Source organism: Pristis pectinata, chromosome 21 (genome assembly GCF_009764475.1).
Source record: "Pristis pectinata isolate sPriPec2 chromosome 21, sPriPec2.1.pri, whole genome shotgun sequence".
Classification (NCBI taxonomy): Eukaryota; Metazoa; Chordata; class Chondrichthyes; order Rhinopristiformes; family Pristidae; genus Pristis; species Pristis pectinata.
Window position 1 is genome coordinate 13,900,769 of NC_067425.1, and position 19,510 is coordinate 13,920,278.

The 19,510-nt window shown below is 44.0% G+C and overlaps 1 protein-coding gene across 1 annotated transcript; it reads left to right on the plus strand.

The window, feature by feature from the left end:
* Nucleotides 1–10,814: 10,814 nt before the first annotated feature.
* Nucleotides 10,815–12,171, plus strand: LOC127581490 (armadillo repeat-containing protein 10-like). Its single transcript, XM_052035949.1, has one exon. It carries the CDS (start codon nucleotides 11,197–11,199, stop codon nucleotides 12,169–12,171), a length of 975 nt encoding a protein of 324 aa, XP_051891909.1. The 5' UTR covers nucleotides 10,815–11,196.
* The last annotated feature ends 7,339 nt before the right edge of the window (nucleotides 12,172–19,510 follow it).

The following is a 19,510-nucleotide window of genomic DNA, read 5'->3' on the forward strand; positions in this document are numbered from 1 at the left end:
CCTTATAGCACCTGTCCTCTAATCCAGGCAGCGTCCCGGTAAACCTCTTCTGCATCCTGTCTAGTCTCCACATTCCTTATCCACCCTCCCTTCTTTGCTTCCCGACTTTCTGTGAGAATACTTTAATGTAATTGTTTGGTCAGCCAGATGATATCACAGATCCAGGGATTCCTTTTGAACTGATGCCTGATACCACCTGTGTCAACAAAAGGGGAAGTCCACTCAACTAGATCTCAATGGGCAGCTTTCTTTGTGGTGTGCACTGACACTTCACCGTTGGCTGTGAAACCCTGGCCAATCCTTCAAGTGCGAGCCAAAGTATTTGGTCAGCAGGTGTATTAAAGCAGTCAGAAGATGGGAGGTGAAACAAATTGAGAAGCTCATTGTAATGGCAATGGTCAAACATTAAGAAATATAGCCAAGGGAAATGCTCGCTTGTGGAGATGGGGTAAACATGAAAGATGGAAAATATAAGCCAGAATTAAACTGAACATGACAATATAGCTGAGGTGAAACATTGCAACCTCACTGGAGAAGTGTGGAATCTTGCTGTGCAGATGTATTGCACTTCACAGAAACAGTGTAGGGAGCCAGTGATGGAAAGGTCAGAAATGGGAAAGGTTAAGAAGTGAGCCTTGGGTAGTTTAGGGTCAGACAGATGGAGGTAATTGGTCAAGTCACATAATCTGCATTTGTTTCCCCACTGTAGAGGAGATTGTATTGTGAACGGCAGGTACACTATGCCTGGTTGGAGGATGTGCACACACATCATGGCCTCATTAGGAAGGAGAGAATGAATGATGGTGGAAGAGGTGAACGGGGATCTGCCATACTTAAAGGGAAAGATTCCGGGGAAAATGTGGAACATGAGTAAAGCTTGGTTTGGAAACAAACACTTTAAAAGCAGAGCAGGGCTGGGCAACAGCAATAAAACGGGATAACGTTAGTGCTCAAGAAAGAAGGTGATTAGACAGATGTAGGGTATTCTGATTAAAGTTAGGAAAAGAGGGAGGAAAATGTGGGGACAAAACATAGCAAATGGGAAAAAGGGCTTCACTGGCCACAGCAGAGAGGAATCTACAGCTGAGGGAAAGGAAGACACTTCCACAGGCCTGGTGTAAAGGCAAATTATGACAAAGATCGAGAAGGACTTTATAGGAATTGGGATGAGAAGAAGCAAACTCCTATTGTGGGAAATAGGGAGCTTGAAATAGACACTAACAAAACCATTGCCCAAGAGGGCAAAAATGAAAGGAGCATTCAAAAACAGACTCAATGAAGGAGAGGCATGGGCAGAAATTGGAAACACTGATTATGTAGGCCCAGAACTCAAATCTTTGATTCGGCTTGGAAGGTTTCCTCCCATCTAGTTGAGGGCAGATGAGTGAACACATTTTGGCCTTAGATTTGAAATGAAAACTTACACTTATATGGCACCTTTCACAACTTAAGGATATCTCAAGATGCTTTATAGCCAGGTACAAACTTTTGAAAGTGTTGTCACTACTTTAAGAGAACAACTGTAGCAGGAGATAGATTCACAATTTACTCATCTTCTCATTTACACTATCCCTCAAGCCAGGTACCATTAACAGAACTGTTATTAAAATGAATACCATTTATTATTACTGTATAAATCACTCGGCCAACTGATTCTGAGGGTAAACTCTGATCTAAACTAACTGAGTGAATTACATAATTAGAGATGCAAACATGATTAACAACCAAAAGGACAGAGCTGGTCCTGTTAATAATTAATTAATAACAAAATGTCTTTAATTATTTATAAATGCCTTTGTATCCAAGCTGTAGTATTGGTGGTTTGTTTCTTCAGTAATCAGGATGACATAAACTAAGTGACCTGACCAAGTGTACGTACAAAATTATTTTACAAAATTAATCTAGACATACACTGGAGAATGAATTGTAAATGGACCTTAATCAGAACTTATTGCAGTGATTATCTGCGCAATAAAAAGATGCAATTAAGTAATATATGAAAGCAATGGAGATTTTTCAAAGTTATTATAATTCAGTGATAAACAGCAGGGCATTGCATAAGCATTTCTTTGTTTACCTACTGTATATTTGCATCAGAAAAGAAAATGCTATTACAACTTTCCTGCATGAAGGATGTAAACCGAGAATTTAAAGGGGCTAAGACACCTTGTAGAAAAAGGCATGTTGAGGTGCAGACATGGTGGTCTGGAAATTTAGGTGCACAGAACAGTTTTTTCAGCACCAAGCATCTGAGTGCTGATTACTCTGCCCAAATGGAAAATGTTTGCAACCATTTCCACATCCAGTCGCAGTGCCCCTGGAGGTTTAATCGGGCGTTTCTTGACAGAATTCACTTTTGCTCCCTAATGTGAGTTTTCACATCAGTCGTGGACAGGATAACACACCACCCATGCAGCATTTCTTTTGGAACACGGTGGTGCACCTTACACTTACTTATCCCCAGTGCTATCACCACAGCAGGGTCTTTATAACACAACACTGGACTGGGACACCCCAAAAGTAAGTTTTATACCTACCTTTGATTCCCAAGCCAACCTACCTACTGCTCTGTTCCTTCATCTCAGCCCCAATCATTTGAGGCCCATGATGGAGTCCCCCCCATTCACTATCTCCAGCCACTGATCGCTGTTCACTCCTTCTGCCTCACCCTTGTACCCACACAATCCTGATTTTGCTTGCAGACCTCCTTTCCCTGGACACTTGTGTTGCTCACTGACCCAACTGTAGTATTGGGTTGCTGTCTACCTCACCTCACCCCAATCCCTTGGACTTGGACTTGGCCCCATGTGACACAGTTTTGACCATGAAAAAGTAAAAAGACGTTAGAATCACATCAGGAAGCAACACCACCCCTCCTCCCCCTCCCCTAACTGGCCCGCTCCCCCCCCCCCCCCACCCCAGTCCACCAATCACCTCTAGCCCCTGTCTCACCCCTCCCTTTCTCCTCTCCTCCTTATACTGGCCATCTCCCCTCTCCACCTCTTAGTCCTGATGCAGGGTTTTGACCTGAAACATTGACAATTCTTTTCCCCCCACAGATGTTGCTCAACCCATTGAGTTCCTCCAGCAGATTGTTCTTTGCTCAAGGCCTTTAGGTAATGCCTGAGGGTTTGAGCCTTGAGCCTTATTGACATTTGATGTCATCATTCTGCCTGCCTGTCACTACACCAATGGATAAAGAAACAAAGGTTGATTTTACTGTGTCAATGATTTAGAAGGGTGCCATCTCATGGAAGTTTTGGGAGGTAGTAATTAGACTTTGGCTCAGATTATCAGGTGCCATCAGGCTATAATGAGGTCTAGAAAACAATTGTTAGAGTTTGCAGTTTAACTTCATGCTCATCTTATTAAAACTAATCGAAAGTGAGGAAACGGTTTCTAAACAGAGGACTTACTGACCTGGGTATTTACATGACCTGAACGTGCCCTGTTCTCTAATCTGAATGATTATGACAACACCATGAACTCAACAGTAAATTGTGATTAGCCTACTTGTACTGCTGGTCAGAACAAAGAATGTGCCTCTCACAAATATTTCAGTTCTCTTTTTCAAATTAATGACCCTTGTAACACGGAAACAGAATGTGAAAACAGGCTTGCATCAGCTTCAGGCAATGGGATGTACAAGGACAATGAATGATTATCTCTGTTCTTGTGTTACGCCCCCATTCCATAGCCACAGATTCCATTACTCTCCTTTGCAACTGACTGAAGCTGAATCAGACAGTTCACAACCTTGGTGACCACACGTCGGCGCCACCCAATGTTGGCAAAACTGTCTCCACCTAAAGCCCTTCCACAGTGGAAATTCTCATCCATACTTTTGCTACCTCTGAAGATGACCACCCAGAGGCAGTCCCAGCCAAACTCCCTCATTCTGCTCTCTGTAAACCTGAAGTTATCAAAACTTGGTGCCCTTATCCAAACTTCCACGATGTCCTGTTCACCCATCATCTCGGGCTTGCTAATCTAACGGTGGTTAAGCAGTGTCTCATTCTAGTTTTCAAATCCTTCCGTGGTCTCTTCCCCTTCCCACTTCTGTAATCTCCTCTAAACCTATAGCTGTTTGAGATAACTGCATTTGTCTAATTTTGGCCTCAAGGTGACCCATGAGTTTAATCACACTGCTGCCAATGACTGTGCCTTGACTGCCCAGCCCCTAAGCTCTGGCATTCCTTTTCTAAAGCTCTCCAACCATCTTCCTTGCTTTCTGTCTTCAAGAGCATCCTTAGGTTGCACCTGTTTGACCAATTATCCCATTATGTGGCTTGGTATAAAACTTTGTACGATGCGAGCCACTTTGGTTCGTTTTGCCAGGAGATGCATTTTTCTGTGGGCTCCTGTGCCCAGGCTCCCGAAAGTCACAGAGTGGTAACAGCACAGAAATGAGCCCTTCAGCCCACCACATCCATGCTGACCTTTTTGCCCATCCATACTAATCCCATTTGCCTGCATTGGGACCGTATCCTTCCACACCTTGCCCACTCATGTGCCTGTCTAAATGCCTCTTAAACATAATAATTGTATCTGATTCCACTATCTTCTCTAGCAACACATTCCAGATATCAATCACACTCTGTGTCCAATAACTTTCCCCTCCGATCCCCTTTAAAACTCCTTCCCCTCACTTTAAACCTGTGCCCTCTTTTGATCCCCTACCATGGGAGAAAGATTCTGATTATCCACCCTCTCTATACCTCTCATAACTTTATACATTAGGTCACTCCTCAGCCTCTGTCACTTCAGGGAAAACAAGACCAGCCTGTCTCTTCTAACCCAGAGGAGCTGGTATGATTGACAGCAGTAAAGATTTGTAAATACCACTCTTCTTAAAGGTCAGATCTTTTTTCAGGTTTGTTTCTAACTCGGCATTGTAAGGAACAGTGGGTGGTGTCAGAATTGGGAGGAATTCTCTGCCTCTGCACTGAGTTAAAAGGAAGAAGAAGGAAAGACATTTGGAAGTTGTAAACGCCAGCTTCCTGCTGGTCAATGCACATTTCAGATAAGCACTCTAAACTGATTAGCTACTTTTTATTCCTTGATTGAAAGATAATTGAAAAGGGTTCATTAAAACTTTAAGTACTGTTAATGCAGCCACCCTTCAGCTCCTGTGGATTTATTATTTATGATGTAGCCTCCTGAATGAGGCTGGAGATAGCTGGTAATCTATCACATATTGAGAAAGCTTTAAAGAGAATTTGGGACAAGCATTTGATCATATAGCAGTATAATGAACATCTAAACACTTGCCCTAACTTCAGACATTGATATAAAGACTCAGACAAAGATGAATCAAAGGTTGAATTCACCGTGTTGAAGTTATTGGATCTGATAACATGCTGCAGCATCCAACTGTGTGCAAGCTTGTTCACATACAGCCAGCCCATCAGACCCCAGCTATTAGGTGGTGCTACTTTAAGATGAAGGTTGGAGGGTGTTTGATGAACCAAATGGCGAGTAGTCAGAGTTAAAAGCCATAAAAGCAACAAGAAGTGCTCCTCTCAATCCTTGTCATTCAACCTTTGGAACCTGTGACAGCAAATTACAGGGGCATGAAGGAGAACTTGTCAATGCTCACAGACCGAGAGTGGACACCTGCAAAGAACAAGCACTTTGCATTCTGCTTTGGAACTCCAGCCTTTAAAAACTGCCCCACAAGAGTAAACCACCATCATATTCATACCTTGCACTGGGTAAAATTCTTTAGCATTGTGTGATACCATTTCCATAGACTTTACAATTTAGCTCACAAATGTGAGATTCTATGTGTTTAATTGTTTAAAACACAAACAAATCTATCACACAATCTAAGAGAGTGATAAAGTTGCACTGCTGAGACAGTTCCTGTAACAAACTAATGTCCCTGTTGACAGACTTACCTGAGTTCTGATTCCTAATTCCAAATGTGAAGCTCTACAGAATTTTGGAGACTTTTGGACTAAGGTAATCCTGCTCACTTTGGCCTACATCACTAAACAAAACATCCATTACTCTTCATGGCATTAGAAGATTAGTTAATGTACTGTACATTTCTGAACCCATTTCAGTTAACAGAACAGCTTCCTTGCGCTCCTGTGCAGCATTGTGTTGCATAGGCTCTTCCTCACCATCACCAGCATTGCTACTTTGCTATTTGCTCTAACATTTCCACATGTTCTGTCTGAGCTGATTCACATTCCCAATCCCATCCGCCAAGGCTGCCAATGTAATCAGCTTGAGTCCAAGTGTCCTTTTCTTCTCCTGATGCCGTTTTTGCCATAACTGAAGATGTCACATTAGAAGGTGGAACATTTCCTGTCAATTCAATGCCTATTTAATTTCAAGGTCAGGCCCTCTGACTCGTGAACCACAGTGCCTTTCTTAACAGAGTTTGCAAACATTTAGATGATTTGGGATCTCTCTCACACTGGTGCTCTGCTGGCTGCACCTTGTCTGGGGTAATCTCCCTCTTCCCCACATGGATTGTCCAGGTTATCGTCCAATTAACCCAACAACCAGCACTTTATTGGGATGTGGGAGGAAATCAGAACATCCAAAAGGAAACCCACACAGTAACAGGATGAACATGCAAATTCTACAGAGACAGCATGCAAAGTCAGGATTGAACCGGGGTCACTGGAGCTATGAGACAGTTGTATTAACTGCAGTGCCGCTTGTTACGTACCAGCATCAATAGAAACACAACGAGCCATGTATAAGTGTTAGAATCTATTTATTAATAACTACTTGTAATAATCAGAGAAATCAAAACATTAGACATTAAACATTGACCCCAAAAATAAACTCGAAGTGTGTGTGCGTGTGGCAAATTCCCAAACCCCAAGTCTAGGAATAGTTCTCAAAGTTCAGTTCAGCAAGTCATAAGGTAGGACGATGAGCAAAGACTTTTGAAAACCACAGTAGATTGTAGAGAGAATGTAAAGAGAATTTAAGAAATCCACATGTTCCACGATGGAACCCATACGACACCTCAATCACCGATGATCTCCATTGCTTTGTTCCGAAGTATCTGCCACACCGAGGGCATTCGATACGTGGCCGCCCACAGACATACCTGCTTTCCAGTACAGGTTAACGACAAAGTGGACTCCATAGATTGCTCCAAAAATCCATACATGGATTGTATAGTGACAGTCACAACTATTGTTCTTTATCCATAGATACAGAGACTGGCAGTCAGTGTGTCCCTCTCTCTCTCTCCCTCCCTCTCCCTCTCTCTCTCTCTCTCTCTCTCTCTCTCTCCCCGACTCTCTGTGCAACAGCCAGTATGCTCCAGTTATAGTCTTGCAGTCGTCAGATAACACCCCCCCCCACACACACACACACACACACACACACACACACACACACACACACACACTACTATTCAGGTGCCTTAAAGGGACATTCACCAAGTAGCAACCTGGCTTGTAACACACTGTATTGCCATAATCACGTGCTGTTCTGCTGTGCACTCCAGCTTCCTCCCACATCCCAAAGATGGGCTGGTAAGTTAATTGGCTACTGTAAATTAGCCCTTAGTGTAGGTAAGTGACAAAAGACTCAAAGGAAAGATGATGGGCATGCAAGTGAGATCAAGTCGCAGGGCTACAATAAGCAGGGAGGATGGGAGGGAGTACCGTGCAAGAATTTCAGACGGACTGAACGTAGTTTTGAATTAAATATGCAGCAACATTATCCATAGATTCTATCTGTCTCAGTTTCTGACATAAAGGTGTGTTTACCTAACTGTTCTTCAGTTGAGAGCCTGGATTTTAACTCCCTGTTGGACATGTAACTTTCCTTGCCTTTCCAGTTTCTTCTGCCTGAATCTCCAGCTCCTCTTCTTCACTGCTAAGTGCAGAACGATTATCTCAGAAATACTAGAATCGTTTTCAGCAGTACGCAGCTGGCACTAAGGTTATCTGTCACGGTAGACTGCTCCACCATCACTTGCTTCATCTTCATGCCTTATCGTCGAGGTTTTGCCATGTTTCTGGCTCTGACATTAACTTGCTACACATTGCACAAGGAGCAGAAAGCTGTATAAATTCGACCCGGATCCAAACATTGCAAGTGGGTACCTTTGTAGCACTTGTGCAAGTAAGTAATATTATTTAAGTTTTAACTGAGATCATAATACTGAACCCTTTCGAACTGGGAGTAGTGTTGAAGATTGGAATTTAGAGTGGGAAACCACGCAGTGCAGGGTAGGCTAATTAAACCACTAAAATACTATGTTAATGAGCAAGGCTTATTTACTGGTAATGGCATTGCTTAGTCTGACAATGGAATAAAGCTTAGAATATCCATCAAACTCTTATCAATGCAGATGGAAGGACCGTTGATATAGTGCTGTGTTCACAGAGGGACGTTGTTCTTTTCTGATGTGAAGTCCCTGTAATCATCACTCTCACTGACCCCCATTTTAAATGACTGTTATTTAATCTTATTTTAACAGATTGGCAATGAGCACTTAACTTTCCCGCACAATGGAGAAGGAACGTTGCAATCTTCTGTTTATTGAAGGTTTAGGATGCACTTTCAAGCTGGTTATTGTTGGTTCAAGTAATTTTAACTTTCCACCAAAGCTTAACTGTCATCAAAGAGTTCTGATTGACACTGCATGAAGGATAATTCCAGTGTGGTGTCAATCGTTTCAATCTGTCTTCAATATAAAGTGGGGGAAAACTACTCCCAGCTACTAAATATATTTATCTCTAACTGTTAGAAAGGTGCTCTAGATACAAGCATGGACCAATTTTTGCTGCAAGGTTATGGCAGTGAGTTTCATTATTTATTTTGGAGTATGAATACCATCTTGAAGAGAAAACAAGGGACAAGGTGTAATCAAGAAGCATCAGTTAGATTTCAAACATATACAGAAATCAGAATAAAGGTAGGGAAAGGCAAAAGGGAATGAGAGAGAGAAAAACTGAAAAAATAAAACATAAAATGATGCTTAAAAATCTCCAAAACAAATTAAATTCTGAAGAATTTTGCCTCCACATTTCAGAATTAACTTCTCAGGGTCTGACAAGCTGATCCATCATCATGCTGTTAAAAATTCATTTATTCCCTTATGCACCAGGCCCAAGTTTTGACATCTTTAACAGGTAAATACTTTGATCCCAATGATGAAGATCTTTACAATTCAGCCTGTGAAGGAGCCGACTATCTTTTTTAAAAATTTTATTTATTCTTTTTTTAGGATGCTGACCAGCATTCATTGCCTTTCCTTAACTGCCCTTGAGAAGGCAGCAGTGAGCTACCGTCCAGAAACACAAATGTATTTCTGCCGAGGATATGCAATGCTTCTCCAGGATGCAATGCCAGCAATGATGAAGGAACGGCGGCAGCACTTGGATTTCCACATTTAGATGCATGTGCCGTCACCAGAGGTTACTGTCCAATTCACTTAATAATAACTGAGTGCTGTTAGCCTCAATTTTATTATTAACACAAGGTCAGGGCAAGAGTCTTGTACAATAAATAAACCAAAACTGTAAACAAATCCACAGAGCATTCATTAATAAAACAAGTGTTACTTTAACTCAGATATTTTTCTTGAAGGCAATAATGAAAAATTCATGCTTCTTAGTGTAATTGGCCAACTTTTGGATCAAACTGCAATTCCCCTCGCTCTGTTGCGCCCTGCAATGGTCTTCCTAGGATTTTATTTTGCTGTCATTTTTATTCTGAAACAAAGAATTCAGGACTCACTGTGTTGATCAGTTGGAAAAGTATTCAGAATATTCTTAATCTGTTTTACTCTGTGGACCATTTTTTTTAAAAAACAACTGGGCAGGTTACAATTATCTCTGATTCAGGATGTTATCAATGGTAGAAATATATATTCTGCTACACACTGTGTCAGGTTAAGAACACAAAATGACCGTTCAGCTGATCGAGTCATTGCCCACTACTACTGTTGATCATGACTCCAGAAATGTAAGAGTATAACCCATGACCCTTTGATCTTAAGAATCATTATCACATCGCATAAATTCTCTGTTTTCCAGTGCCAATAGACAGGCAAGAAACAAAGTGATGGGCTATATTGAACAATGTTATGATGCCATGTTGCATGGAGATTACACAGTAAATGGAGCACATCCTGCTCATTTATTGCTTTACATGCTATTAAAGGGGACACTATCAGGAGAGCCAACAGGGCAGCTTAGAAGAATTTCCAAAGTCCAGACAGGGTGCCAAGAGGAAATGTTTTCTGCAGCATGTGGTGGATACCTCGGTGACCTCATTACTGGAGGTGTCAGTATGGCCTTGATTGGTCACTCGGGGTGGGGCAGGGACCACAGAGCAGAATGTAAAGACGTGTCCGTCTGTGAAGAGTCCGGTTCCCACCGAAACACACACCCAGTAACCGGTCGGAGAAGCTCGGAAGACGATGAACCCATCTGCTGCTCTGCAGGTCCATCAATGAACGAATCCCAGATCGGGTCACTGCTGCCTCGATGGTGTGAAACTCACCCTGACATTGAGGTTTATTTCTGTCTGATTGATTGCGGATTCTCACACACTGAACAAGACAACGGTAGACACCTCCTGCCAGGCTCTTCCTACGTTGGCCCTCATGAGATTCCCGCCCCTCTGCTCCGGCACCCAGGATCTCCCCTCTGGTGCCCATTTCCACTAAGAAGTCCGAGGGGCTCCTTCCCTCTTTCCTGTATCCTCTCTCCCTCTCTCTCTCCTCCACGCAGCCACCGTTACGTGCTGCGGACTTCTCTTCTCAGGCTGATGCCCTTCTCTGATCGGTACACAGCAAATTACTGGAAACTGGATACAGCGGAGTGCAGTCCCTCAGGAGCCGTGCAGCCCTGTTCTGTTGTTTCTGAGTGTAAACCATCCTATTGCTGTTTCAAACATCCTGTCAGCCTGTTTCACATGCAGGGAGCACAGACAGGCCATCAGCACAAAATCCAACGGGTGGAGTTAAACCGTTCGCGAATGAGATTAATCACAAAACCGTCAGCTTGGCTTTGGTGTCACCTCTGTATCCACCACTGTGATGTCAGGGATCATTGTGACAGAGTCATCGCGGACCTTTGAAAGGCAGAGCGCAGGTGGAACACAAGATCTAACTGCAACGTGATGCATTGGGCGATGCACAGCTTCGAGCAGTCTGATGTCAAAGTCAGTCAACCTGGCATCAGGGGCAAGTAACAGCAATTCAACATGGGGGGGTTCTTCGATGAAACATGTAGGAAGAAGCTGATAGGGATTCTAACAGGGGCAGGGGCTGCATACTTACTATACAGAGCCATCCGCTCAGGGTTTGCCACCCCAAAGGACAATGGTGAAGACCTGCTCATTGACAGGTGTGGCAATAGCACCTTGGACAATATCGGCGCTCTGGTCGATCACACCATTTGCTCAAACTCTGTCAAGATGAATCTCCAGGACCTGAAGACAGTTCTGACTATTCTTCATGAAAGTAAGGATCCTATTATTCGAGGAACTATCCTTACGAGTATTTATCGCATTCCTGGCTTTTCGAGCAACCAGGAGCTGTTCCGCTCCGAGGGCGGCATTTCCATCATTGCGGAATCACTGGATGATCCGCTCAACTACATCAAGACCAGCGCCGTGATAGTTTTCAACTTCCTCAGTAATGATCCGGAGAACCGTGACCTGCTGGTGAAGTACATCCCGCAGGTGGTGAAACTGGTCACTTCAACCTTCCAAGAGTTTGAACAGTTGCCGTGCCTGAGGTTCCTCACCAAGCTGTCTCACAGCCAGCAGAACCACCACATGCTGAGACACATCATCCCAGACTTCTTGCACTTGCTACAGAGTGGATCCTCCACCATCAAGTTCCAAGTGCTCCAAATCCTCATCAATTTTTCCACCAACTTGGAACTGACGTTCGACATGCTCAATGTGCCAGTTCCAGAATCCTTCCTTTTCCTCTTTAACTATTTTCAGCGGCAGGACATTCTGAATGACCTCCTCTTGCTAATAGGCAACCTGAACGAAATCCAGAGGAGTCTCCCCTACAGGTCCAGAAAGCACGAATATTGCGAAGATTCTATCTTTGTGCTGTTGTTTGGTCCCAGTTCACGGTTTTCTAGCAGGCTTATCTACTTAATGGCTTTTCCAGATGACAGGATTAAGCTGCAAGCTGCCAGGATAGTCACAAACTTTGGGTGAGCGGATGTGCTGATTTTTGTTTTAAAGAAGGAAAATAAAGGAGATAAAATTAAGCAATTATTTTTCTTATTAAATTCAGGAGCCCATTTAGAGGGCGGTGCTCCAAGTTAAACTGTTGATTTCTAACTCTTGCCCAGTTTTGCTTTTCTTTATTAGTTGCCACCATGGGAAACTTTCATCAGGCCTGGTTTATCCGCTGGGGGGAGGGTAGTGGGTGGTGATGGTGGTTGTGGGTTGACCGGCCAAATGTAGGGAGGAGGATGTCGGGAGCAGGAACGAAGGACCCTGCGGGGTGTCAAAGGTGCCCCGGGCACAGGTGAGGATGGGGGTGGAGAATGGCTGGTGGTCAGGGGAGGGGTGGGAGCCTGGCAGTGAGGGGGGGGGGGGATGAGGGTGGGGAGCATGGTGACCAATTGGAGTATGGAATTTGTGACTGTTCGGGAGGAGACAGCCCCCACATTTCCCCCATCCCAGCACACGACGACTGCCTCACACCAAGGTTCTTCACCACCTGGAGTGACTCACACATTTTACTGATTCACCGGGGATCTCATTTGGCCTCAGTCAGACCAATTCTTGTGTCTTCTGCAACTTGGAAAATGTTGTATCCGGTCAGAGATTACTGGGTTTTGTCTGGTGTTAAAATCAAAATGACGCTACCCATAGCAAACTGAATTAAAAAAGGTAAGGCAGCAGTATCTGGAAATCTGAAGTAAAAAAAGAAAATGCTGGAAACACTCAGAGGGTCGGGCAGCATCTGTGGAGAGAGAAACAGAGCTAACGTTTCAGGTCCCTTTCTTAGAACGCAGTCTCGGATCTGAAATGTTAACGCTACTTCTCTTCCAGCAGATGCTGCTGGACCTGAGTGTTTCCAGCATTTTCTGATGTTATTCCTTATTAGATCCTTCCTTATGTTCACTGGAAAATGTATAATGAACAACATATGAAAGGACAGCAGGAAGCTACGTGTCAAATTACGCCAAGTGCACAGATGACCAGCTTTGTGCTTCTGATGCTGCAGCTCTTCACGTGGTTTCATGCACCATGATGAGCAGAGGCATGTTTAATCTTCTCAATGAAACATGGTAGCGTAATATAAACAGTGGCAATTCAACTGGACATCTAGCAGCAGGAGATGATATTTTTCATATCATCTTTCAATTATATTTCATATTTTTCATTTATTCTACTTCTGTTGTACACTGGGTACTGTCGTGCGATTTCACCAGCTGTCATCTGAGTCCAGCCACAAGGTGGCAGCAACCAGCCACCATTGTCATTTACTGAAAATCAGCTGTACAGGCAGCTCATTATAATGCGTGAGGGTGTGTGTACCTTACAAATTACCAATGAGACTAACTGTTGAAAGAAAGATTGCATCTAATGGCTGGTGTTCTACCATTTCTGGACACAGGCATTGCTTGAGAGTTCCTTCTCCCCCTGTGAATTTGTCCCTTCCACATCTCCAATCATCGATGTAGTGCCCATAACATTGCACTCCTTACTGCACATTGTCGTTTTACAATCAGGCAGAAATTAATATCCTGGGGTCTTAACTGGACCAGCCACATACATACTGTGGTTGTAAGAGAAAAACAGCGGCTGGGCATCCTGAGGCACATAAAAACAGGAAAGGTTGGAAACACTCAGCAGGTCAGGCAGCATTCGTGGAAAGAGAAACAGGGTCACTGTCTCAGCTTGTAGACTCTTCGTCAGAACAGTTCTGAACAGGGTTACTGTTTCTGAACAGTTCTGAAGAAGGATCTTTGACCTGAAATGTTATTTCTGTTTCTCTTTGCACAGATGCTGCCTGACCTGCTGAGTGTTTCCAGCATTTCCTGTTTTCATTTCAACATTGTGGGTGTACCTTCACCACAGGGTGCAGTGGGGTCATCACCATGTTCAGTTAGGGGCAGGCAATACACACAGGTGCTGACAGGAATTCTGCAAAGTAGTTTATACCAAAAGGAGAGCCAAGGACAAGATGACTGAAAGTGCCATCAGAGGAAAGTTTGTATTGAAGAAATGGTACATTCAGTATTTTGTAGTACATGCCATCCCCAGGTTACCAACACTTGACTTGTGGACACCCCTACATATGAACGAGCTCCCATTATATAATTTCATTCAAAAGTCCAACGTACATGCAAACGTTCATTCCAATGAATGGCAGAACTAGTTTCTTCTCTCTCTCAACATTTAGTAATTGTTCTTTCTTATCAGTCTTATGTGCTTTTGATGCCATTCATTACAGTACTGCGGAGGTATGGTTACCGCATCGAGTGATTTTTGTGTATTTTCCAACTATTATGGATGTATGTAAAATACATATGTAAAAAACAGCCAGTACCCGTTTCCAACCTCCACCTCTCCTGCCTATTGCTGAACAGAGCTCTCATTTCAGGGAGCGATTCCATATGCTCGAAGTGATGGAGCATCTGCTGACATATTCATTATCATAGCAGGTGCGCTTCTATACAAATGGATTTCTGTAAGAAAAACAGAAAAAGTCCAACACATCCAACAAATCAGGAAGCATCTGTGCAGAGGGAGAAAGTGTTACTGGTTCAGCCCAATGCTGCCTGAGATGTTAATTTCTCAATGATTTCTGCCTGAATAAATTATCGTTGGTGGCATCTATCCATCAGTGGGTGACAGTGCTGCCATGGTGTACCGACAGCAGTGCATTTACCCTCTGGCTGTAGAGACTGACATTAGACCACAGGTCCTGCTGCACTGGCCACAGGTGTGACCGAGGTGGTCAATGACCACCATGCTGACAGGTGGCTACTTTCCATCATATTGCTGACCATCATGTTGGCTTCTACCATCAAGAAGGTGCAACACTTTGCTCTTTCTCCTGCTAAGGCCTCTCAAAGGTTTGGGTCAACCTCTTATAGGAAGTTGGTCTTGGCCAGTCTCCCTTCTCCACTGCCAAACCACAAGGATGCTTCATGAAATACAAACTTTCTCTCAATGACACCTATCAAATGGCAAACCTGTTTGTACGTAGTTAAGCACCATAAACACCAATGTCTGACCACTGAATCCGTTTTGGGGGGGTGGGGTTTGACTTTACGTATTTGATGTTCCCACCTTTTCCCTCCACATCAAGTCTTCTCCAAGCAGACTGCAGCATTTCCAGCAGGGCGAGCACTGTCCTGTTTCAGTTGCCGATCAACGTTGTGCACTTACAGCCCCTCAGGGGATTTTATCTTTCTGCTATGGAGGAGCAGGATATTCAGCAGTTAAATTCACTTCACGGCTCCGTAGCAGTGGTGGTTATCTAATCGCTGTTTGTAAGTTTGTATTTCACGCAGCATTCCCAGGGTTCGGCAGTGAGATTAACCAAGATCAACTTCTGATAAAGGACGGCACTGCTTCCTCTGGGGAAGATCGGAGATATGCATCTGATTACTGGAAGGATCTTGCATCAGAAAGATTGCTACCTCTTTCAGCAAGGCAGGGAGAACACAAAACTCACAACCCAAACGGGAGTTCCTGGGTACAAAGCCGGTGAACCTGGGTCCTGATGCAGGGTTTCAACCCAAAATGTCGACAATTCCTTCCTCCCACAGATGTTGCTTGATCCACTGAGTTCCTTCAGCACATTGTTTGTTGCTCCAGATTCCAGCATCTGCAGTCTCAGGTGTCTCCAGTGACCTCTGTATATTCAGAGATATTAGATTCATAGTTATACAGCACAGAAACAGGCCCTTCGGTCCAAATTGTCCAGGCCGACCAAGGTGTCTCCCTGAGCCCATTTGCCTGCATTTGGCCCATATCCCCCTAAACCTTTCCTATCCCTGAACCTGTCCAATGGCAGTGAGACATGGTCAATTAATAACTGAACCTCTATTTCAGTGTCACCCTGTGTACAGGTCTGAGTGTACATTGTAGCAGGGATTACTTCTTTAAAGAATCAACAAAATACAAGGTCATTCACCCATTCCTCACTAAAAGGGGCAAATTGGAAGTCTGGTGCTTGCCTTCTCAAACCTCTGCAAACCCACTCAAGGATGTCAGAAGCAGTTGGCTCCTCCACAGACGTCTCACCTCCAGTGAGGAAACAACAAACGGACACAAGTGAGGGAAGAAAAGACCACTCAGTGCATTAGGTTCAACCTTTGCTTCTGCCAGCCAGCCCACGTTCCAATGCGTTAAAGCTCCTCTGGATTACACAGCCCAACAGATTCTTTTTAACTCACAGGGTTTGTGGTGACAGAGCTCCCCAGCTTGAAAGGAGAAAACTGATGATTCATTGCAACTTAACGTCTCCTCAAATGTACGCAGGAAGCATCGGTTGGCTGTGGTGTCCTACCCCCTACTGAACCTTCCTGTCCACCACCTCCCCTTCTCTCACTGTTATTATTGAACAGACTCAGTGTTCAGCTTCATGTGGAACTCCACAACAGCACAGGTCATCACCTCTGTAAAAGAGAGTTGGATGGACAAAGGAAGGTGAGGATGTCACTCAAACTGTTTCATTATTCAGTTAGATCACAATCTATTTCCAGCCAGCTGTAGTCCTCAGTCACCTTGGCTAACAAAACCCATCAGTGTCAGTTTTGAGATAATCAATCAACATGGCCTTGTGCTTTATCCTTTTGGTGTAAAGCTCCAAGATCTTGTTGAAATAGCAGGATTTAGTTGGCAGCACATAACATGGAGCTGTCTATAAGATAGCACTAAACCCACTGTTTTGTCAGGACACATTTGTAAACATTTCCCCTTCCTTTAGCAGAACTGTTGCAACTGATAAGAAGAGAACTTTGATCATTTCCTGAGAGATTAAAGAGCTGAAGGTTTCAAATGAACTCAGCACTGATACAACTTTTGGATAGGATTTTGTTTTACGTAAAAGGTATTTATCAGCAAAGTCTCATGTTCATCAGAGCAAGGATTACCCCTGCACATTATTAATATCATATCTCTAGTGAAGTAACTCAATGTTCTGAATTTTAGACCACGAGTGACACAGATTCCATGTATTTGTACATTTGAATCCATCAGGAGTCAATGTCCATTTACCAGGAAAGCTCTTTGGTATTTGTCACACAAACACACACTATTTAAACAAAATGCTTTACAGAAAATCTAAGATATTCCTGCCCATGTACCTTGGTTCCTGGTGACCTCAGTTTTTATTCTGTTAATATTTACCATTCTAACGTCAGCATTTCCTATTTACGTTTCCTATCTGAACTGTAAGGGTGCAGTTGCAGATTCTAGCTCATTTGTGGCACCGTGAAGTGAGGTTCCCAACTCCACCACCTCGAGGTTAGTAACATGGGATAATTACTAGCCTTTATTTATTTGTAGCCCCCCCCTCCAAATTCCTCATGTTTTGCATAAATTGCAGAGCAGATTAGCAGGTGAAAGATTTAGGTTTTAAGGACCAACAAACAATCTGCTGGAGGAACCTCAGTGGGAGGAGCAGTGTCTGTGGGGGTCAGGAACTGTTGACATTTTGGGTTGAAACCCTGAATCAGGACTGAGAGTGGAGAGGGGAGATAGTAGGTATAAAGAGAGGAGGAGTAGTGAGACAGGTGTATGATTGGTGGTCTGAGGAGCAGAGATGGACGATGGGCAGATTGAGCCAGGAGCATTGTAGTGTTTACAGAGGTCTTATCTCAATTTCTTGTATAGGTCAAGGTCACCTGATTTGAATGCTGCAGTCCCAGATTTCAGTAAGGAGTGAAGCTCCCAGTTCATCCATTGAAGTGTGTGACAGGGTTAGGCTAGGATTGCCACAATTATGAGCTGTTCTTGAAGCCACCTGGTGGATAGATTAATGAGGGCAGGCATTTAGAGAGAAGACAAAGGGATGTGTAAAAGCTTTCCTAACTGCAGCACCCAGACCTATACAAGAAATCAAGATACGACCTCCGTAAAGTTATCAGGAATGCCAAGAGACATAATCAGTCCAAAGTCAAGTCCAAGACCAGCCGTCACTTGTGGCAGGGCTTACATGCTATAACAGGCTACAAGACAAAGTCAGGCAGCATCGCTAACAACAGCGCATCCCTTCTCGATGTGCTTGATGCATTTTATGCGCATTTTGAACAGGAGGGGATTGGTATGTCACCACCCACCCTGACAGCCTCTAATGCACCTGAATCCATAGTCACCATTGAGGATATAAGATCAGTCTTCCGGAGAGTGAACCCACAGAAACCATCTGGCTTGGATTGTGTCCCTGGCTGTGTCCTTAGATCCTGTGCAGATCGCTGGGGGGGGGGGCAGTATTTGCAGACATATTTAACCTCTCCTTGCTTCAATCTGAGGTTCCTATCATCCCAGCACCCAAGAAAAACAAGGTAACATGCCTTAATGACTACCACCCGGAGGGTCTGACATCCACCATTATGAAGTGCTTCGAGAGGCTGGTCATGGCACGCATTAACCGTAGCCTCCCAGACAACCTCGACCCACTGCAATTCGCTTACCACTGAAACATGTCTACGGCAGACGCCATCTTCCTGGCCCTACACTCATCTCTGGAGCATCGAGAGAGTAAAGACACCTATGTTAGACTATTGTTTATTGACTACAGCTCCACCTTCAATACTATAATTCCAAGCAAACTCACCAACAAACTCTGAGACCTGGGGCTCAACACCTCCCTCTGCAACTGGATCCTTGACAGACCGCAATCAGTGAGGATAGGCTGCAACGCCTCCGCCACGATTATTCTCAACACTGGTGCCCCACAAGTCTGCGTCCTCAGTCCCCTACTCTACTCCCTGTACACTCATGACTGCATGGCCAGATTCTGCTCTAACTCCATCTACAAGTTTGCTGATGATACCACTGTAGTGGGCCGTATCTCAAATAACGATGAGTCGGAGTACAGGAAAGAGATAACGAGCTTAGTAACATGGTGTTATGACAAAACCCTTCTCTCAATGTCAGTAAAACAAAAGAGCTGGTCATTGACTTCAGGAAAGGGGGTGGTGCACATGCTCCTGTGTACATCAATGGTGCTGAGGTCGAGAGGGTTGAGAGCTTCAAGTTCTGAGGAGTGAACATCACCAATAGCCTGTTCTGGTCCAACAACTTTATCGCCACAGCCAATAAAGCTCACCAGAACCTGTACTTCCTTAGGAGGCTAAAGAAACTTGGCACATCCCCTTTGACACTCACCAATTTTTAATCAATGCACCATAGAAAGCATCCTATCTGGATGCATCATGGCTTGGTATGGCAACTGCTCTGCCTGTGACCACAAGAAACTGCAGAGAGTTGTCAGCACAGCTCAGCACATCATGGAAACCAGCCTTCCCTCCATGGACTCTGTCTATACTTCTCGCTGCCTTGGTAAAGCAGCCAACATAAT

Excerpts from the sequence above, each read along its gene's own strand:
- LOC127581490 (XM_052035949.1), top strand. The coding sequence starts at position 11,197 with ATGGGGGGGTTCTTCGATGAAACATGTAGGAAGAAGCTGATAGGGATT.